At 53.3% G+C, this 20969-nt stretch overlaps 3 protein-coding genes across 3 annotated transcripts; all 3 read right to left on the reverse strand.

Annotated features, from left to right (window-relative positions):
* Positions 1–24: 24 nt before the first annotated feature.
* Positions 25–4636, reverse strand: LOC104300000 (carboxypeptidase A1). Its single transcript, XM_054178487.1, has 11 exons — positions 4484–4636; positions 4228–4309; positions 3793–3927; positions 3611–3712; positions 3414–3515; positions 3200–3301; positions 2947–3057; positions 2637–2727; positions 2066–2265; positions 1745–1829; positions 25–212 (listed from the first exon to the last, which is right to left on the reverse strand). Exons 1-11 carry the CDS (start codon positions 4609–4611, stop codon positions 25–27), a joined length of 1326 nt encoding a protein of 441 aa, XP_054034462.1. The 5' UTR covers positions 4612–4636.
* Positions 4637–10170: 5534 nt separating this feature from the next.
* LOC104300056 (carboxypeptidase A1) lies at positions 10171–14373 on the reverse strand. The gene is made up of 11 exons (XM_009900294.2): positions 14168–14373; positions 13912–13993; positions 13394–13528; positions 13212–13313; positions 13015–13116; positions 12801–12902; positions 12563–12673; positions 12233–12323; positions 11648–11847; positions 11280–11364; positions 10171–10372 (listed from the first exon to the last, which is right to left on the reverse strand). Exons 1-11 carry the CDS (start codon positions 14293–14295, stop codon positions 10185–10187), a joined length of 1326 nt encoding a protein of 441 aa, XP_009898596.2. The 5' UTR covers positions 14296–14373; the 3' UTR covers positions 10171–10184.
* A 318-nt stretch (positions 14374–14691) lies between these two features.
* LOC104299999 (carboxypeptidase A1) lies at positions 14692–20627 on the reverse strand. The gene is made up of 11 exons (XM_009900225.2): positions 20533–20627; positions 19767–19848; positions 17676–17810; positions 17422–17520; positions 16470–16571; positions 16293–16394; positions 16048–16158; positions 15777–15867; positions 15428–15627; positions 15023–15107; positions 14692–14936 (listed from the first exon to the last, which is right to left on the reverse strand). Exons 1-11 carry the CDS (start codon positions 20625–20627, stop codon positions 14749–14751), a joined length of 1290 nt encoding a protein of 429 aa, XP_009898527.2. The 3' UTR covers positions 14692–14748.
* Positions 20628–20969: the final 342 nt, after the last annotated feature.

Genomic DNA, 20969 nt, shown 5'->3' on the forward strand with positions numbered 1-20969 from the left:
TGTTCTGGGGCTCCAGCATCCTGGTTAGTAGAGATGATTCAGTGTGTGCTGCATGATGACCTTCAGAGCCAACCAGGTCTCCTCAGCGGATGGGACAATCTGCTCAGCAGGAAGGAGGAAGCCGTAGCTCCCTGTGTCCCGCAGCTCGAAGGTGAAGGAGTACTTAATGCCCTGGTTGTAGGTCCAGTCGGTGGTTACTCCACTGGCTTCATCTGGAACAACAGGAGGGGTGTGAAATGTTGATGGCTCTGTGTCATATGGGTGTCAGATGGGACTCTGCTGATTTTGAGGGGAGGTGCTTTAAGAAACCACAAAGCTGCAAGCCTGCAGGAGGTTTAGAGTGTCTAGAAGGTGGATGAGGAAGAGTATTGCATTCACATCAGTCCTGCATCCCTACAAAACTAGCTGCATAATCAGTTTGCTTTCTTTCTTTCCATCTCTCCTCCGCATCAGGACACATAGGCTGTTATCCCTTGTGGGGGAGCGAGGCCTGGTGTCAGCCTTGGCAATGTGACTGCTTGGGCTTGGGGTGGCTGAGCTGGGGCCTGGAGCTGCCAAGCCAATTTTAGCTGCGTCACAGTGGTGTGGTATGGAGAGTAGCAAGGCATGGAAGAGGGAGGGCAGGTGTGAAGGCCTGGGTTTGTTGGCTTTGGTAAGAGGGAGGCTGGTGTGAAGGTTTGCCTAAGGAGGTTTGGTTTGAGAACTGTGGCTGAGAGGTACTAGGGATTTTGTGTATTTTAAATGCTTCTGTACTGTTGTGTGTAGTTAGCAGTAGCCTTTCCCTTTACACTTTCAAATCCTCCAGTCCTGTGTGTGGAGTCTTTTTTTTTTTTACTCCTTTAGAAGAGGAAAAGAGCATCTGCCATGCTCTGAACTATGACATAGGACCTTTTGCCTAAGCTGTGTGAGAGATCTGCTGTTGAGTGAGAGCTGCACAGACTGGAGAGTTAACTTATGAAGTTCAACCAAGGTAAGTGTAGGGTCCTGCAGGTGGGAAGCAATAAGCCCCTGAAGCAGTAGAGGGGAGGGGTTGGCCTGCTGGGAAGCAGCTCTGTGGGGAAGGCCCTGGGAGTGCTGGTGGACAGCAAGTTGCCCGTGAGCCAGCAATGTGCCCTTGTGGCCAAGAGTGGTCTCCTGGGGGACATGAAGCAGTGTGTGGCAAACAGACCGAGGGAAGTTCTCTTCCCTCTCTACTGTGGCCCAGTGAGGCCAAATCTGGAGTTCTGGGACCAGTTCTGGGCTCCCCAGTTCAAAAGAGACTGGGATGTGCTGGAGATGAAGGTGCTGAGGAGCCTGGAGCATCTCTGTGAGGAGCAAAGGCTGAGAGCCCTGGGGCTGTTGAGCCTGGAGAAGAGCAGCCTGAGAGGGATTCCTCTCAATGCTCAGAACTAAAGGGTGGTGGCCACAGGATGTGGCCAGACTCTTGTCAGTGGTGCTTAGTGACAGGACAAGGGGCAATGGGCAACAACTGGAAACCAGGAGGTTCCATCAGGAGAATCTTTTTTGCTGTGAGGGTGGTGGAGCCCTGGAGCAGGCTGCACAGAGAGGTGGTGGAGTCTTTGTCTCTGGAGAGATTCCAAATCCTCCTGGGGCAAGCTGCTGTGTGTGACCCTCCTTTATCAGGGGGGTTGGACTGGATGATCTCCAGAACTCCATTGCAACCCGCCCCCCTCCCCCCCCCCATGCTGGGACTGTGGGGTTTAGGTTCACTTTAAGGGAAACAGTGCTGCCCAGTGTTACTTACAGATGGTGGTGAACATGCTGCCATACTTATACTTGGTGCCATAAAGAGAGGACAGAGCTGCCACTGCCTTTTCAGAGACCTCATGCTGGGAATACACAGGAGGGAGAAACATGAGTGGGAGAAGGGCAAGGCCAGTGAGATTCCAGAGCTCAAAAGCTTTGGTCTGGAGGAGTTGCCGTGGACTTTCAGAGAAGCCAGGGCTTCTTCCTTCCTTGCCAATGCCACCTTTGCAGTGCATGATGCAGGTTCTTCCTCCTTGTCAGAGGAGAGCAGCCTTACATCATCCCAATGCCCCGCTTTGAAGCCCTATGTCAGCCCTACCAGCTCCTCCTGGTCAGGTGCTGGGGTGTTGGTGTAGCCGTAGGGGTAGAGCAGGAGCTGGGAGTAGCTGTGGATGGAGATGAAAGCCTTGATGTTCCCATGGCTCTTCACAAAGTCCACAATGGCCTTCACCTCAGGCTCTGAGTTGGCATAGGGTCCGTGGTACGTCTCTGAGCAGGGGTTTCCGCTGGCTCCTGACCCTGTGGAGATGTGAAAACACAGTGTGGGTGTTTGGTGACTTTGGTGACAGTCGGGTGGCTCAGACAGCCACAAGGGCAAAGGGCCTTTTCCATTTCCAAGCCTAAGAGCTTTTCCAAGCCTTTAGCTGCTTATTGGGCAGCAGAGAATGCTCTGGAGGTTCCTCCTGGATGTTTGTACAATGGCTTTCATCTGTGATCTCCACCATGCTGGTCACTAGGGGACATCAAAGCCCTGGTGGAGCCCAACTCCTTGTTTCTGCCATGGAGAGCATATCCCATTCCCTCCCTGGGGCATATCCATGCATCTTTCTGGTCCAGAAATCACTTGAAGGGCAGAAACTCCCCAGCAGGGTGAGTGGGCGAGCTCTGACCTCCAAAACCTGTCTCCCAGTTGCGGTTGGGATCCACACCGACGCAGGTGGAGCCTGAGTGCTTGGACCTGGTCTTGCGCCACATGCGATTCTGGAAAGGCAGAACGCTCTCAGCTGGTGTCCAGGGCAGGGCCCCCACTAGCCTTGTGTGAGCAGTGGAGCTATCATTTAAGGGGACTGCCAGGTCAGGGTGCTCTCCTTGTCATCCCATAGAAGATGGGCAAGGAGGCTTTGACCTTTCAGGGGCTTTGTGTGCAGCACTCCAGTCCTGCTCACCAGCCCCATCCAGCATCCCTGTAGGGCCTGGTACCTCAGTTTGGGTGAAGGCAAAGCCATCTGGGTTGGTGACAATCTCCAGGAAGATGTCCATGGTGTTCAGGATGGAGGCCAGGCCTTCATCATTCTCATGATCCAGAACAATCTACAGAAGATGGCAGTTTGGTTCTCCTTGGTGCTGCTGGAGCACCATCCCCTCCGTGGGTTTCAGCCACCTGGCATCCATGGTGGCTGCAGGACCTTGTGGCCTCTGGGGGCCATAAGCCACGTGCAGGAGCTGCTCCTACCTTCTTGGCAAACCAGACACCGCTGGCCTGCGTCACCCACTCCCGGGAGTGGATGCCGGTGTCGATCCAGATGGCCGGGCGGTTCGTACCCCCCTTGCTGAACTGCAAGAGCAGAGAGGGTGGGGTTGGTTTGTCCCTGGCTCTGCTCCCTGCTCTGGTCACCTGCTGTCTCTGCTGCCTGCTCTGTTCAGCCCCATGAACCCCAAATCCTCACCTTGAGCACGTAGAGGGGACGGTCCTCCGTTGACCTCCCAATCTCCAGCTTGCTGACCAGGTTGGGATTTTCAGCCACCAGCAGGTCCATGAAGGCATAGATCTGGGGCAGAAAGGTGGAGGAAGGAGTTTGCAGGAGCAATTCCACAGTGAAATTCCACCCCTCCCCAAAATGCCCCAACTCTTGCATGTTGTCACCTCATCCAGAGTATGGTAGGCAGAGTAGTCAAAGGTGCTGGTGGACGTGGGCATCCCACCGCGGCTGCGACGCATCTCCATCTGCTCGTGGTCCACCAGTGCCTGGGGTTCATGGGGCAGGATGAGACCTCATCCCTCACCACCCTGAAACCCTGTATCTCACCCACCTCCCCGCCACTGACCTGCACATCCTCAATCATGATGGAGTAGGAGATGTCATTGGCCTCCAGATGTGCTTTGAGGGGCTGCAGGCTGGGGAAGGGCACGCGGACATCGATCGGGTAGCCAGGGGCACGGGGTTCCAGCCAGAAATCCAGCTGGAGGGGCAGAAAGTGAGAGGGGGGAGGTCAGATCCCATCTTGGCTGTCCTGTCTGCACCTGCTTTCGCCTTGCTTTTAACCATCTGCCACTCCAGCTCCATTGTCCCATGTCCCCTCCAGCCCTGTCTGCCCCAGTCAGCCCCCTCCAGCCCCGTCATCCCGTTACCTGCCGCTCCTCAAGGTTCTGTAGCTCCTGTACCTTCTGCAGCCCTGTCAGCCTTCTCCAGCCCCATTGCCCCACATCCATCTGTCTCTCCAGTCCCATCAGCCCCCTCCACCCCCGTCATCCCCTGTTACCTGCAGCTCCTCGAGGTTCTGCAGCTCCTGTACCTTCTGCAGCTCCTCCTCGTTGGTGGGGAGGATGCGCAGCACCTGCTGCCTGTGGGGTCAGAGGGTGCTGAGCGATGTGGGGCCAAGCTCTAACCCCTGTGGCTCCACTCAAACCCCCAGCCCAACCATCCCCCCACCACTGAGCCTCTTCTCAGGGGTGTCTTTGGCCCAAGGTGGTGCCACCATCCCCATCCCAGCCGTCCCCCACCAGCCAGACCCCTACCCAACAAAGGTCTCAGTGCCAGCGACCGCTGCCACCAGGGCAGCCAGGAGCACGAGGGCCCTCATCATCGTCAGCCAAAAGAGTCTGTCCTGTGTCCCCACAGCACTCAGGGGCCTCTTAAATCCCATCAGGCTGGTGGCTTCTACCCCACCCCACCACCACCTGTTCCCTTTCCCAGGGCTGTGTGAATGCTCCAGCTGGTACTGGCCAAGGTTGGGCACTGCTGTCGCCCCCACCACGGCACTCCCTGGCCTGGTCAAGCCTATCCCAGGAACATATGCATGGCCAGGCTGGATGAGGCCTTCAGCAATCTGGTCCAGTGGAAGGTGTCTCTGCCCACAGCAGGGGTGTTATAACTAGGTAACATGTAAGGTTCCTTCCTACCATACCATTCTATGGCATAGGTAATCCAGAAGCGCTGGGTGCACTCACACAGCGGGGCTGTGCTCTGTTTGTTCTTTTTATTGTGTTACAGGATTAAGACTAATGTCCTAGTTGTAAACAAAAGTTTTCCAGATAATTTGAGAGAGTCCAGTGGGATGGACATCTCCAAGGGGCTGAACAGAACCTAGGAGAAATCTTTATTCCTTTCTGTGGGTCAGCAAAATTTCTGCATAATCTGAAGCACAGCTGCTTCTTCCCTCTTCTTGCTTCTTTTCCTCCTGTCTCTCCTCTGGCTTTGCTTGCTTGTCCTGCTGGTTTTGTTTGGGTTATCGTAAGAACAGTGGCAGGCACGGCAAGGGAGGTTTTTTGTTAGCTGGCAACAGCCTTCTGGGCTTTGTGCAAGGGGCTTACCCAGGGAAGTGTGGGCTGTTGTTGGGTTGTACATGTGTATATGTTTATTATCTTTTACTGTTTAGTTTACTTTTATATTTAGTTTGTATTACTTGTTTGTTTGGTAAATATGATTTTTTTGTAACTTCCAAATTATTCAGTTTCATCACGGCGTTGCCGGCCGGGACCTTTTCGGATGCCAAAGAATAGGGTGCGGTTTGCACAATTTAAACAAAGCAAACGACACGGCGTTCACCACGTGGAGCTGGAGAGTTTTGCAGAGCGCGGTGCCGGGGGGAAGCAATTTCCCCCCGGAGAGGAGAGGCAGCGTCTGCCGGCTCGGGCTGCGGCGGCTTCTCGGCGCTCCAACGAGGGGCTGCCGGCTCAGGGCTGCCAGCAGCCGGCTGCGGCTGAGCTTCTCTCGCGGGGTCGCGGGCGGCTTGCCGGCTGGGCGACCGGTTCACGGTTCTCCGGTGCTAGGCTGCGGACGAGCGGTTGGCTTTCACGGGTACGGCAGGGTTCGCCGGTTGTGCGAAGCGGTATCTCGGCTGTGGACTCTGGCGGCGGGCGGGCGGAGGCTGCCTTCGAGTACAGCAGCCATTGCCGGCTTCGGCTACAACGCACGTTAAGAGTCATAGAACTGTTAGGGTCGGAAGGGACCTCAAGGATCATCTAGTTCCAACCCCCCTGCCATGGGCAGGGACACCTCAGGCTAGATCAGGTTGCTCAGAGCCTCATCCATCCTGGCCTTAAAAATCTCCAGGGATGAGGCTTCTACCACCTGGGCAACCTGTGCCAGTGGCTCACCACCCTCATGGTGAAAAATTTCTTCCTACATCCAATCTGAATCTACATGTTTCTATTTTTGCCTCATTCCCCCTAGTCCTATTACTACTTGCCATCCTAAAGTCCCTCACCAGCTTTCTTGTAGGCCCCCCTTAAGATACTGGGGGGCCACAATAATGACTTCTCAGAGCCTTCTCCAGGCTGAACAGCCTCAACTCTTTCAATCTGCCTTCATAGGAGAGGTGCTCCAGCCCTCTAATCATCCTTGTGTCCCTTCTCTGGACATGTTCTGGCACATCCATAACCTTCTTATAATAGAGGCTCCAGAACTGGATGCAGTACTCCAGGTGGGATCTTGCCAGAGCAGAGGGGAAGAATCACCTCCCACGTTCCAGTTCTGCATGTAGAAAATAGGCTTTGGTGAAACCCAGGGCTTCTTGGTAAAGAAGAGCAGGTTGTTTACCATCTCAGCTTCTATTAATCAGTTACAACAACGGCCAATGGCAGAAGAGGCAAAAAAGAGAAACAAGGTAGTTCAATCTGTATGTTAGGATTAAGGAGGGCAATTTCTTTGCAAAATGAAGAATTGGCTAAGAGGGAGCTGAAATAACAAAGAATGAACCAGGCAGTTCTCCTTATCTATGTGTGTGTCAACCACAAATAGCCGCTGCTAAGGTCCTTACCTGGGGTCTTGGTGTAAACCGGTGGGGGGTTCTCTGAAGAGAATAGGCACTGAACACAGCCTCAACTTCTGAAGTTTTAGGACAGAGTGCAGACTACTGAGTATTAATTTCTTCACCAGAGAAGTGAAGAATCTAATTTAAATGAACACAAAATGCATGGTGCAGGGGGGTTACATGTGAAGGGGGACATGTAGTAGGTGTATTGGGAAGACTGTAAATCCTGAGTACCTCAGCCAGTGGAGAAAAGGGAAAGGGGAAATTTGCTGTGGGGAGTTTAGGATAAAGGGGAAGCTGCCCCTTCCAGCAATTTGAAAGACCCCCCAGGGAACTGTCCTGTGGACTCTCCCTTTATTTGGATAGAGTTTTACAGGACTCCTCTGTCTCCCTTGTGAACAGGCTCTTCTAGGTCAGATTAATTTTTCCTTACATATTGTGGTAGTTTTAGGCCAACACCTAGGACATTTCCCACAGATTTTGAGTAGAAAAGTGGTAGAACGTAAATAACTTACCATGGGATGTAAAAAGGAAAATAATGATCATGTCTAAATACATAGAATAGAATACATAGAATACATAGAATAAACCAGGTTGGAAGAGACCTTCAAGATCATCGCATCCAACCCATCAACCAATCCAACACCGCCCAAGCAACTAACCCATGGCACCAAGTACCCCGTCAAGTCTTCTCCTAAAAACCTCCAGTGATGGCGACTCCACCACCTCCCCATTGGTCTGATAACTAACATAAAGTTAGTTGTATCAACTCAGTTTTTCTCTCTGAGGCTTCTTCTCTCTAGCTGATACTATCTGGTAGCTTTTGCTTAGCTGTTGCTGACCTTGGCTGCGTTCTTCTTGTGGCTAAGTACTAACAAGCTGCTCTCTGCTCTTCTCTCCCCAGCCTTGTTGCCCTTCTCTGGACACATTCAAGTATCTCAATGTCCTTCCTAAATTGAGTAGCCCAGAATTGCACACTCTCTTTCTCTTTTCCCTTGTATAGGGTGGGGGAAGGGATCAGGGAAGGGGAAGCTGTTGGTAACCCCCTGTTTTTTTCCAGGGGGGGGTTCTTGTGCTGTTTATAAGTTGTAAACATATGTAAATGTTGTATCTTTTGCACATATTCATTGCACTTCATATGTCTCGATTTTGGTGTGCTTGTAAATCCAGCTTCATTTGCTTTCCAACTGAGCTGGTCTGGCAGTTTTATTTTGGGGGTGATTTCAACCCACTGCCCATATGGAATAAAGTTTGCCTAAATATGGAAAGAAGCAGAGGCAGTCCAGAAAAGCATGGCAGAGGGCCAGGGACCCGTGCAAGGTGTGAGTTTGTTTACCTCAACCACAGGACATCGCTAAACAATCCTGGGCATGTCCAGGTTTGCAGACTTTGCCAGCACCTTGCCCTTTGTCTAGTTTCCCACTGAAAACTCCAGCCCCACAGGGAGGAGGGTGAAGGGGGTGGGGGGGAGGTGGGCTGTGTTTGGGCATGTTCAGACTTGTCCCTCCAGAGCAGTAATTCTGTATTCTGTATGTCCTGTATCCAGTCTAGGGATGAAATGAGAACCCTCTGCTTGCAGATGACTGACAGTTATTTTGAAGTGCCCAACTTGCTGAGATCTCAACATTGGCAGATTCTTAGAGTTATTTTCCATCATCTCAAAGTCACTTAGGACATAAACCACCTGGATTCTTTACAGAAAGGATGGTGAGACACTGGAACAGGTTGTCCAGAGAAGTCATAGATACCCCCTCTCTGTAGGTGTGCATGGCCAGGTTGAATGAGGCCTTGAGCAACCTGGCCTAGTGGAAGGTGTCCCTGCCCATGGCAGGGGGGTTGGAAATAGATACTATATAAGGTCTCTTGCAACCCAAACCATTCTATGATCCAATGAATTAGGTGATCCAGAAGAGCAGGGTGTGTTCACATAGCAGAGCTGTGTTCTGTTTGGGTTTTTATGTTGGTACAGATAAAATCAGTTTCTTCTGATGTCCTTTAAAGCCTAAAATAGGCTCTCTCCATGTTTGTGTGGTGTCTGGCTGTACTGGAAAGTAACTGGGCTATTGGGATGGTTGATGGAAAACCACTCTGACCTGTCCAAGAGGTATGGAAGTGGTCAGAGAGAACATGGACCTCTCCCTTCTCTTGCAGCGTGATAAGTGGTGTTGGTGAAATGGATATAGAAAAAGAAGACACTCCAAAGAAAGTGGACACTCAGGCTAAAGACCTGCCCTATCCTGACTGCCCCTTCCTGCTCCTGGATGTACGAGACCGAGACGAGTATGACCAATGTCACATTGTTGGAGGTGAGGAGGCCAGAACCCCACAGCAGCCCAGTGTCAGCTGGGGTCTCCCTTTGGCTTTTTCACAGAATCCCAGCATGGTAGGGGTTGGAAGGAACCTCTGGAGATCATCCAGTCCAACGACTCTGCTAAAGCAGGGGCACCCCAGCAGGTTGCCGAGGACCACAATGGCCAGGAGGGGTTGGAATCTCTCCAGAGAAGGAGACTCCATAACCCCTCTGGGCAGCCTGCTCTGCTTGCTGCTGATGGAGGCTTCTGGGGTCCAGTTTGTGCCCCTTGTCTTGTCAAGGGGCACCACTGAGATGAGTCTAGCCACATCCTTTTGGCCCCACAGGTCCCTCAGGATTTGCTGAACATTGATCAGATCCCCTCTCAAGCTGCTCTTCTCCAGGCTCAACAGCCCCAGAGCTCTCATCCTCGCAGAGATGCTCCAGGCCCCTCAGTAGCCTTGTCTGGACTCTCTCCAGTAGTTTCCTGTCTCTCCTGAACTGGGGACCCCAGAACTGGACCCAGCATTACAGCTGTGGCTTCTCAAAAGCAGAGAAGAGAGAGAAGAGAACCTCTTTCAACCTGCTGGCCACACCTTTCTCCATGTCCCCCAGGATACCCTTGGCCTTCTTGGCCACGAGGGCACAGCTTATGGAGAACTTGCTGTCCACCAGCAGTCCCAGGTCCTTCTCCACAGAGCTGCTTCCCAGCAGGTCACTCATCACCTATACTGGTGCAGAGGGTTTTCCCTCCCTAGGGGTAGAACTTTACACTTGCCCTGGTTGAACTTCATGAGGTTACTCTCCCCCAACTCTACAGCCTGTCTGGGTCTCACTGGATGCTAGCTGAGCCTGACAGGATGTCAAGTACTCCTCCCAGCTCAGTATCAACAAACCCAGCCTCTTTCTCTTCCACCCTCTGCCAGAGCAAAAGGAGATTAAGCACCATCCTTCCTTTTTAGTCCCACCCATTTCCATGCCTTTTTTGAGGCCACTGGGCCAGCACCTGCTGGTTTTGCTGGTGGCCACCACATGCTCCATCAGAATCCCTTCAAAAAGGATTTTTGTGGTGACTAGGAAAAAAAGAAGTCACAAGAAACTGTCGTCATCCTTCTCTAGAGGTGTTTTATTTTCTTCTCTTCCCTTCTCCAGCCATTTCCAGCACCCATCCTGGTTAGTAGAGATGATCCAGTGTGTGCTGCATGATGACGTTCAGAGCCAACCAGGTCTCCTCAGCAGTTGGGACGATCTGCTTGGCAGGGAGGAGGAAGCCGTAGCGCCCTGTGTCCCTCAGCTCGAAGGTGAAGGAGTACTTAATGCCCTGGTTGTAGGTCCAGTCAATGGTTCCTCCACTGGCTTTGTCTGGAAGAACAGGATGGGTGTGAAATGTTGGTGGCTCTGTGTGATACAGGTGTCAAATGGAACTGTTTGTCTAAGCTGTGTGAGGGATCTGCTGCTGTTGAGTGAGAGCTGCACAGACTGGAGAGTTAACTTATGAAGTTCAACCAAGGTAAGTGTAGGGTCCTGCAGGTGGGAAGCAATAAGCCCCTGAAGCAGTAGAGGGGAGGGGTTGGCCTGCTGGGAAGCAGCTCTGTGGGAAAGGCCCTGGGAGTGCTGGTGGAGTGAGCCAGCAATGTGCCCTTGTGGCTAAGAGTGGTCTCCTGGGGGACATGAAACAGTGTGTGGCAAACAGACCGAGGGAAGTTCTCTTCCCTCCCTACTGTGGCCCAGTGAGGCCAAATCTGGAGTTCTGGGACCAGTTCTGGGCTCCCCAGTTCAAAAGAGACTGGGATGTGCTGGAGATGAAGGTGCTGTAGGGGCCTGGAGCATCTCTGTGAGGAGCAAAGGCTGAGAGCCCTGGGGCTGTTGAGCCTGGAGAAGAGCAGCCTGAGAAGGATTCCTCTCAATGCTCAGAACTAAAGGGTGGTGGCCACAGGATGTGGCCAGACTCTTGTCAGTGGTGCTTAGTGACAGGACAAGGGGCAATGGGCAACAGCTGGAAACCAGGAGGTTCCATCAGGAGAATCTTTTTTGCTGTGAGGGTGGTGGAGCCCTGGAGCAGGCTGCACAGAGAGGTGGTGGAGTCTGTCTCTGGAGAGATTCCAGATCCTTCTGGATAAGCTGCTGTGTGTGACCCTCCTTTATCAGGGGGGTTGGACTGGATGATCTCCAGAACTCCATTGCAAACCCACCCCCACCACCCCCTCATGCTGGGACTGTGGGGTTTAGGTTCACTTTGAGGGAAACAGTGCTGCCCAGTGTTACTTACAGATGGTGGTGATGATGCTGCCATACTTGTACTTGGTGCCATAAAGAGAGGACAGAGCTGCCACTGCCTTTTCAGAGACCTCATGCTGGGAATACACAGGAGGGAGAAACATGAGTGGGAGAAGGGTGAAGCCTGGCAGATAGAACCTTCAGGAGAGCATCTTTGCTCATGCTGTGAGGTAGAATGATTCTAGAGCTCAAAAGCTTTGCTCTGGAGGAGTTGCCATGGACTTTCAGAGAAGCCAGGGCTTCTTCCTTCCTTGCCAATGCCACCTTTGCAGTGCATGATGCAGGTTCTTCCTCCTTGTCAGAGGAGAGCAGCCTTACATCATCCCACTGCCCCGCTTTGAAGCCCTATGTCAGCCCTACCAGCTCCTCCTGGTCAGGCGCTGGGGTGTTGGTGTAGCCGTAGGGGTAGAGCAGGAGCTGGGAGTAGCTGTGGATGGAGATGAAAGCCTTGATGTTCCCATGGCTCTTCACAAAGTCCACAATGGCCTTCACCTCAGGCTCTGAGTTGGCATAGGGTCCATGGTACGTCTCTGAGCAGGGGTTTCCGCTGGCTCCTGACCCTGTGGAGATGTGAAAACACAGTGTGGGTGTTTGGTGGCTTTGGTGACAGTTGGGTGGCTCAGACAGCCACAAGGGCAAAGGGCCTTTTCCATTTCCAAGCCTAAGAGCTTTTCCAAGCCTTTAGCTGCTTATTGGGCAGCAGAGAATGCTCTGGAGGTTCCTCCTAGATGTTTGTACAATGGCTTTCATCTGTGATCTCCACCATGCTGGTCACTAGGGGACATCAAAGCCCTGGTGGAGCCCAACTCCTTGTTTCTGCCATGGAGAGCATATCCCATTCCCTCCCTGGGGCATATCCATGCATCTTTCTGATCCAGCAGTAGTCTTAGAACCTCCAACTGGAGGGTGGGAACCCCACAGCAGGGTGAGTGGGAGAACTCTGACCTCCAAAACCTGCATCCCAGTTGCGGTTGGGGTCCACACCGACGCAGATGGAGCCTGAGTGCTTGGACCTGGTCTTGCGCCACATGCGATTCTGGAAAGGCAGAATGCTCTCAGCTGGTGTCCAGGGCAGGGCCCCCACTAGCCTTGTGTGAGAAGTGGAGCTATCATCTAAGGGGTCTGCCAGGTCAGGGTGCTCTCCTTGTCATCCCATAGAAGATGGGCCAGGAGGCTTTGACCTTTCAGGGGCTTTGTGTGCAGCACTCCAGTCCTGCTCACCAGCCCCATCCAGCATCCCTCTAAGATCTGGGGCCTGGAAAACCAGGGTGGTACCTTGGTATGTGTGAAGGCAAAGCCATCTGGGTTGGTGACAATCTCCAGGAAGATGTCCATGGTGTTCAGGATGGAGGCCAGGCCTTCATCATTCTCATGATCCAGAACAATCTACAGAAGATGGCAGTTTGGTTCTCCTTGGTGCTGCTCCGTGGGTTTCAGCCACCTGGCATCCGTGGTGGCTGCAGGACCTTGTGGCCTCTGGGGGCCATAAGCCACGTGCAGGAGCTGCTCCTACCTTCTTGGCAAACCAGACACCGCTGGCCTGCGTCACCCACTCCCGGGAGTGGATGCCGGTGTCGATCCAGATGGCCGGGCGGTTTGTACCCCCCTTGCTGAACTGCAAGAGCAGAGAGGGTGGGGTTGGTTTGTCCCTGGCTCTGCTCCCTGCTCTGGTCACCTGCTGTCTCTGCTCCCTGCTCTGTTCAGCCCCATGAACCCCAAATCCTCACCTTGAGCACGTAGAGGGGACGGTCCTCCGTTGACCTCCCAATCTCCAGCTTGCTGACCAGGTTGGGATTTTCAGCCACCAGCAGGTCCATGAAGGCATAGATCTGGGGCAGAAAGGTGGAGGAAGGAGTTTGCAGGAGCAATTCCAGAGTGAAATTCCACCCCTCCCCAAAATGCCCCAACTCTTGCATGTTGTCACCTCATCCAGAGTATGGTAGGCAGAGTAGTCAAAGGTGCTGGTGGACGTGGGCATCCCACCGCGGCTGCGACGCATCTCCATCTGCTCGTGGTCCACCAGTGCCTGGGGTTCATGGGGCAGGATGAGACCTCATCCCTCACCACCCTGAGACCCTGTATCTCACCCACCTCCCCGCCACTGACCTGCACATCCTCAATCATGATGGAGTAGGAGATGTCATTGGCCTCCAGATGTGCTTTGAGGGGCTGCAGGCTGGGGAAGGGCACGCGGACATCGATCGGGTAGCCAGGGGCACGGGGTTCCAGCCAGAAATCCAGCTGGAGGGGCAGAAAGTGAGAGGGGGGAGGTCAGATCCCACCTTGGCTGTCCTGTCTGCACCTGCTTTCGCCTTGCTTTTAACCAGCTGGTGCCCACCTTCCTTCACCCATCCCCCTTCCAATCCCATCATCTTTCTCTAGCCCTACTAGCCTTCTCCAGCCCCATTGCCCCACATCCATCTGCCTCTCCAGTCCCATCATCCTCCTCCAGCCCCATTGCCCCACATCTCTCTGCCTCTTCGGCCCTGTCAGCCTTCTCCAGCCCCATTGTTCCACATCAATCTGCCTCTCCAGTCCCATCAGCCTTCTTCAGCCCCATTGCCCCACATCCATCTGTCTCTCCAGTCCCATCAGTCTCCTCCACCCCCGTCATCCCCTGTTACCTGCAGCTCCTCGAGGTTCTGCAGCTCCTGTACCTTCTGCAGCTCCTCCTCGTTGGTGGGGAGGATGCGCAGCACCTGCTGCCTGTGGGGTCAGAGGGTGCTGAGCGATGTGGGGCCAAGCTCCAACCCCTGTGGCTCCACTCAAACTCCCAGCCCAACCATCCCCCCACCACTGAGCCTCTTCTCAGGGGTGTCTTTGGCCCAAGGTTGTGCCACCATCCCCATCCCAGCCGTCCCCCACCAGCCAGACCCCTACCCAACAAAGGTCTCAGTGCCAGCGACCGCTGCCACCAGGGCAGCCAGCAGCATGAGTGCCCTCATCATCGTCAGCCAAAAGAGTCTGTCCTGTGTCCCCACAGCACTCAGGGGCCTCTTAAATCCCATCAGGCTGGTGGCTTCTACCCCACCCCACCACCACCTGTTCCCTTTCCCAGGGCTGTGTGAATGCTCCAGCTGGCACCAGCCAAGGTTGGGTACTGCTGTCTACCCTTCCACGGCACTCCCTGGCCTGGCCAAACCTGTTCCAGGAACCAGCCAGGGCCGTTGGTGAGTCACCTGGTGGTGGGGCAAGAGGTGGAGGAGGTGACCAAAATCCCACCACCCACGGTGCCAGCTGCAGGGAGGAAAAGGATCAGTTTGGACTGAAAAAGTGTGAGGTGCCAATGTTTGCACCAGGAACTTGGTGAGCTTGGTACCTAAAATATAACCATGGGGGTGGCAAAATTGGTTTTAAGTGTGTCATGGGACAGAAGTCAATGCAGAGGTCAGAGGTTGCAGCCTTAATCCATAAGATCTCCAGGATTATTTATTGAGGGGACAATACAGGAGGAGCTGGGTTCAGTATGGGTGCTCCAGGACATGGACCATGATGTCCAGAAGCGCTGGCCAGGTCTCAGTAGCGGTGGGAATGATCTGGGTGCTGGGCAGGAGGAAGCCATAACGCCCTGTGTCCCTCAGCTCGAAGCTGAAGGCATATTTCACCCCGTTGTCGTAGGCCCAGTCAATGCTGGTCCCATCAGCCATGTCTGCAAAGAGAGAAGGGGAGATGTGACCTCAAAGTGGAGTGTTCTTGGTGGACACAGAGTGTGGAGGATGAGGAAGGAACACTTACAGATGGTGTCCACCATGCTGCCATAGGTGTATTTTGTGCCATACAAGGCGGCCAAGTCACTCACCGCCTTTTTAGCCAGTTCATTCTGCAAGGGAGAGGCCAACAGTGGTGAGACATGGTGGACCCAGATCTTGGGACAGCGGAAGCCCCAGGGCAGCAAGGTCTAAGGTCCAGCATTATAGAACCCAACCCCTCTGCCCTGGCTTTTCCCCAAAACACCCTTCATTCTTGGTGGATGAGAAGCAGACCTTGCAACCACCCACCCTCCAGGAACCAGCTGATGGGCTTCAAAGTGCAGGTTGCACTTAACAAAAGGAGCATGAATGCTCTCGGAGTGATCTGACCTGACTTTTCCATCAACTCTGGTGCTCACAGCCCCGTGTCGACATTCTGGGGTCATCTCACCAGTTCCTGGTGGTCAGGCACGGGCGCCGTCTTGTAGCCGTAGGGGAAAAGCAGCATCTGGGAGTAGCTGTGGATGGAGATGACCAATTTCACCTTTCTGTGGCCATGGATGAAGTCCACAATGGCTTTCACTTCCCTCTCAGAGTGGGCGTAAGGACCACGGTAGGTCTCAGAGCAGGGATTGCTGCTGGAGCCAGAGCCTGGGGCACAGTGGAAGAGGCACAATGCAAAGAGGTTGCCCCAAGGAGGGGTTCCTAGCCCCCAGGTTTTCCCTTCCTAGCAGAAGGTTTGGATGCTTTGAGGCACAAGCAAGAGGCAGCTGATGGGGACCTGATGGCCCAGCTCTCACCTCCGAAGCCTGCATCCCAGTTTCGGTTAGGGTCGACACCGATGCAGTGGGAGCCGGTATTGGTGGACCTTGTCTTGCGCCACAAGCGGTTCTAGGAGCAGATGGGAGCGAGACCATCACAGGGTTGTGAATCCCACCCCTCGAGGGACAGATGGAAGCTGCCTCCACCACTGTCCTGCATGGGAAGGAGCATCCCAAACCGCTCGGGCAGCCATGGATGCTGGTGACCAGCCCTGAACCAAGCTCCACCTCGCAGCGTCCCTGCACTCACATTGCTGTGGGTGAAGGCGAAGCCATCGGGGTTGGTGACAATCTCAAAGAAGATGTCCATGCTGTCCAGGATGGCAGTGACAGAGGGGTCCCGGCCGTACTCCTCAGCAATCTGTGTGGGAAGAGGAGTGAAAGCTGCCTTGGTGTTCCTTAGGGATGAAGGATGTGACCCAGCAGCATGGTGGGAGGTGTTAGAAAGGGCTGAGGGCAAGCAGCGAGGTGCCAGGTCCCATGGCACGTGGCTACCTTGTTGGCCGTCCAGATGCCGGTGGCTGGGGTGATCCATTCCCGTGCATGGATGCCGGTGTCCAACCAGATGGCTGGCCGGTTGGGCCCACCAGTGCTGAACTGTACGGAGAGCAGGGGACTTCAGCCCCACTGCCACCCAGGGCTGGGCAAGGCAAAGGTGTCCCTCATACCCACCTTCAGCACATACAGGGGTCTGTTCTCATAGCTCTGCCCAATCTGGATCTTGCTAACAAGGCTGGGATGATTGTCCACCAGGATGTCCATCCAGTCATAGATCTGAAAGGAGCTGCTGTTGGGGCATGGGCTTACTCTGGCTTTGCTTCTGGTTTTTAGGTTATCCAGCAGCAGAGGCAACATCATCATCATTGTGGCACTTCAGGACATGGTTTAATGGCCATGGTGGCCTTAGATTGAAGGTTGGACTCGATGATCTTGGAGATCTCCTCCAACCATAACAGTTCTATGATTCTATCTCAATCATCATCATCACAGAATGGTTTGGGTTGGAAGGGACCTTAAAGATCATCTAGTCTAACCCATGGAGGCAGAGACACCTTCCACTAGGTTGGAAGGGACCTTAAAGATCATCTAGTCCAACCCCAACTGCCTCAGTGGAGGTGTTCCAGCCCTGCAGTCATCCTTTGGGCCTCCTCTGCCCTTGTTTGGGCAGTTCCATCTCTTTCTTACGCTGAGGGCTTTTGCCAGAGAAGACCTGGTGCTTCCCTGGGGAAGATCAGGTGCTTGGACCTCTGTGCAGGCAGAGAGGTGTGCATCACAAAGGCTTTTGCAAAAGCAAAACAAATGGTGAGGGGGGGAAAAAGCTCTGAGATCTCCCAGTGCCATCAGAGCATCCGTGAGCCACCACTGAGCTCCATGCACAGGGTCTGACCTCCAAAATGAAGTTGAAGATGACTTGCAGTAAGTTGGGGAGGTGACAGAAGAGGTCATGCTGCATGCAGAAGGTTGCCTGGTCTCCTGGCTCAGCTAAGACCTCCAGCCAAGGAGGAGAGACATGTCCCAGGCAGGGGTTTTGCTGCACTGTGAACATCACCACCTGGATGCAACCATGGCATAAGTTGAGTGCGACCTCAGCCAGACAAAACCAGTGTTCTGAAGAGCAAAGTACCTCATCTAGAGTGTGGTAGGAGGCAAAATCAAATGTGCTGGTGCTCCTCTCTACTCTCCTGGACTTCTTCATGGTTTTCTTTTCCTCATTTAATAATTCCTGTTGAGGAGAGGGGAAAAAAAAAAAACACCAAACAAACTGGAAGGAGGAGGTGTTTGGGTTTCTCTTCCATCCTCCCATGGTTTCCAACTTTTGGGACCTGCTCTTGGGACTGAAGTGCAGGAGCTCATCCTGCTTCCCACCACAGCTCTTACCTGCACGTCCTCGATCATGATGCTGTAGGAGATGTTATTGACCTCCAGGAAGATTTTGACTGCTTGGAGACTTGGGAAGGGCACTTGCAAGTCAACTGGGTGGCCAGGGCTGGTGGGGTGACGCCAGAAGTCAAGCTGGTGTGCAGAAGAAGAGAGAGCTTGGCCCCATTCAGTGCTGGTGCTCCTCTGCTGAGCTCCCCAGCACCAAAAGGGGTCTCATAAGAGTTTCCATTGAGTGACTTCAGGAAGTCTTTGGAGAAATTTTGGTGACACACATGGCTACCAAAATGGGTCAGGGTCCCTTCACCTTACTCAGTGAATCTTCCACAGAATCCCAGCGTGGTTGGGACCTCTGGAGATCATCCAGTCCAACCCCTCTGCTAAAGCAGGGTCACCCAGAGCAGGTTGCCCAGGATCACAACATCCAGGTGGGGTTGGAATCTCCCCAGGAGAAGGAAGATCTGCAACCTCTCTTGAGAACCATGTTTCAGCCATGTCACTTTTTGGATACAAATGTCCCTTTGAATGGTGAGGTTTTGTGATCTGAGCAGACATGATGAGCTACCAGGGTTGTTGTGTGATGGTTTTGTTCTTTAACTTGATAGACATAACTCCTTAACTAGATAGACATAGCTCCTTACATCAGCTTTTGTGGTGCAGATGCTGCTCTTCACCACCCAAACTTCTCTTTCTACTCCCACTGTTTAAATTGTACACTGGGGTTCACCCCCAGCACCCAAACCAGAAAGGAAAAGGCAGCAGGAGCTGAGCCATACCTGTTGGAGAGGGTGCAGAGGAGGCCACAAAGATTATGAAGGGGCTGGAGTACCTCTCCTATGAGGACAGGCTGAAGGACTTAGGTCTGTTCAGCCTGAAGAAGAGCAGGGTCCTGGGTGACCTTCCAACATCTACAAGAAAGCTGGGGAGGGATTTTTGATACAGGCCTGTGGTGATAGGACAAGGGGCAATGGTTTGAAACTAGAGCAAGGGAGATGTAGACTGGGCATTAGGAAGAAGTTCTTCACCACAAAGGTGGTGAGGCACTGGAACAGGTTGCCCAGAGAAGTTGTGGATGCCTCATCCCTGGAAGATCAGGCTGGATGACTCTTTGAGTGACCTGGTCTAATGGGAGGTGTCCCTGCCCATGGCAGCAAGGCTGCAACTAATGATCTTTATAGTCCCTTCCAACTCAAGCCATTCTGTGTTTCTATAACAATTTGAAACCCAAAGCAATGCAATGCTGTTCTAGACCTGAACACTCATCCCAGATGTGACAACCTTGCAGTGACCAGATTGTTCCTGATTCACCTGAAGTGAGAAGGCTGCTCGTTGAATCACAGAATGAGTTGGGTTGGAAGAGATCTTTCAAGGTCATCTAGTCCAACCCCTCTGCAGTCAGCAGGGACATCTGAAACTAGAGCAGGTTGCTCAGAGCTCCAGGCAACCTGACCTGCAGTGTTTCCAGGGATGGGGCTTCTACCACCTCTTTGGGCAACCTGGGACATCCTCATCATGAAGACCTTCTCTCCAGTCTAAATCTCCCTCTTTTAGTTTCAAACCATCACCCCTTGTCCTCTCACAACAGGCCCTGCTCTAAAGTCTGTTCCCAGCTTTCTTCTGGAGTCCCTTTAAGTCCTGTAAGACCACCAGAAAGTCTTGCTGGAGCTTTTTTTTCTCCAGGCTGAACAACCACAACTGTCTCAGCCTGGCCTCACAGCAGATGGCTTCCAGCCCTCCCATCATTGCTGTGGCCTCCTCTGGCCCCACTCCAACAGGTCCATGTCTGTCCTGTGCTGAGAACGCCAGAGCTTGCCCCAGCATTGCAGGTGGAGTCTCAGCAGAGTCCCCTTCCTCCTCCTGCTGCCCACACTGCTAGGAATCAGCCCAGGACAGGTTGTCTCTGGGCTTGGAGCACATGGTGCCAGCCCATGTCCAGCTTTTCACCTACCAGCACCCCCAAGATGTTTTTATTTTACACCTCTCCCAAATGGGTAGCAAAATTGGATGGGAGAACAAACAAAGGAGAAAACTTTGAATGTCCCCAGGCTCTGTTTAACACCAGGAGATGCTCAGGGTCCCATCACAGCTCACCTGCAGCTCTTCCTGCTCACCCAGCACCCTGAGCAGGGTGATATGCTCTTCGTTGCTGGCCATGATGTGGAGGACCTGGTCCCTGCAGGGAGGCAGAGCCATCATGGACCATAGGAAGGGGGGAAAGGAGCTTAGCCTCCAGCACTGACATGATCCCATCATGGGCTGGGTAGAAGCTATGAAAGGTCTGTACCAGCACAATGGGTTGGAAAGTGCATCAGTTGTTGGAAATTTGGTGTGAAGGGTGAAAAATGTAGGTTCAGAATGGACATGATGGGACAAAGAGCAAGGGCTGGAGAGCCCAAGGTGGTCTCCATCCTTCCTTTCATCATGAGAACTCCCAAAATGTTAGGTGATACCTTAGGTATCGCTGTGCTCTGTCCATATCTATCTACACATTGGATACTTCCTAAAGTAGCCTCTACTTCACTTTGGCTGGACTCCCCCAGGGATGGCTGCAGCCACCAGCAGAGAAGGAATCACTCTCCTTCTCCAACAGCAAGATTTCCCCATCCTGAGTCATTCCTTCCCCTGGCAAAGCTCAAGGTGATGCCCTCAGGATATGGCACCCTCTAATCTGAAACCTCCCTCCGAAGCTGGGATGAAACCACATCTTTCCCCATGTCCACACAGCTAAATTGGATGCTGGATTTTCCCTCCTTCAGGATGTTACCTTTGGTTCTGACCCCAAAGGAGAGCAGACAGGGCAGGGCATCTCTCACGCTGATCTCCATCCCCACCCAGCTTGCCCCATTCCAGGACTCACCCCACGAAAAGCTTCTCACTGCAGGTAGCTGACACAAGGATGCTGAAGACCAGGAGGAACTTCATGGGCAGACAAGTCTCAGCCCCCAAGGACATATACAGTCCCTCTTGGAGAGCACTAGTGGACCTTCTCACCAAGGCTACATCTACTGTCCCCAGCAGAGCTGGCAAGCAAAGAGATTGGCCAGGACCAGCTCCCAGGAGCCCAAATGTTTGCTTTATTTGGCACGGTCCAGAAAAGAGCAGCCAAAAGAAGGAGGATCTGATAACATCCCTGGGTCCTGCTAGGGAGGACAAGCCTCTGTGCTCACAGAGGTGTCATGGTCACATTCACCACCCCACCCATGGGCATGGGTCACCATGGTGGTGACTGTGGTGTCGTAGGACCTCAGAGCTCACAGGGACAACGGCGCTTTGTCACAGGTGACTGTTAGCAAG

Source organism: Dryobates pubescens, chromosome Z, assembly GCF_014839835.1.
Source record: "Dryobates pubescens isolate bDryPub1 chromosome Z, bDryPub1.pri, whole genome shotgun sequence".
Lineage (NCBI taxonomy): Eukaryota > Metazoa > Chordata > Aves > Piciformes > Picidae > Dryobates > Dryobates pubescens.

Coding starts and splice junctions, on each gene's coding strand:
- LOC104300000 (XM_054178487.1), bottom strand. CDS start 4,611: ATGGGATTTAAGAGGCCCCTGAGTGCTGTGGGGACACAGGACAGACTC. Junction 4,310..4,483: donor GGCACTGAGACCTTTGTTGG/GTAGGGGTCTGG, acceptor CTGACCCCACAG/GCAGCAGGTGCTGCGCATCC. Junction 3,713..3,792: donor TCATGATTGAGGATGTGCAG/GTCAGTGGCGGG, acceptor CATGAACCCCAG/GCACTGGTGGACCACGAGCA.
- LOC104300056 (XM_009900294.2), bottom strand. CDS start 14,295: ATGGGATTTAAGAGGCCCCTGAGTGCTGTGGGGACACAGGACAGACTC. Junction 13,117..13,211: donor CCTACCATACTCTGGATGAG/GTGACAACATGC, acceptor TTTCTGCCCCAG/ATCTATGCCTTCATGGACCT. Junction 12,903..13,014: donor GTCCCCTCTACGTGCTCAAG/GTGAGGATTTGG, acceptor CTGCTCTTGCAG/TTCAGCAAGGGGGGTACAAA.
- LOC104299999 (XM_009900225.2), bottom strand. CDS start 20,627: ATGTCCTTGGGGGCTGAGACTTGTCTGCCCATGAAGTTCCTCCTGGTC. Junction 17,521..17,675: donor TCATGATCGAGGACGTGCAG/GTAAGAGCTGTG, acceptor TCTCCTCAACAG/GAATTATTAAATGAGGAAAA. Junction 16,159..16,292: donor GCATCTGGACGGCCAACAAG/GTAGCCACGTGC, acceptor CTTCCCACACAG/ATTGCTGAGGAGTACGGCCG.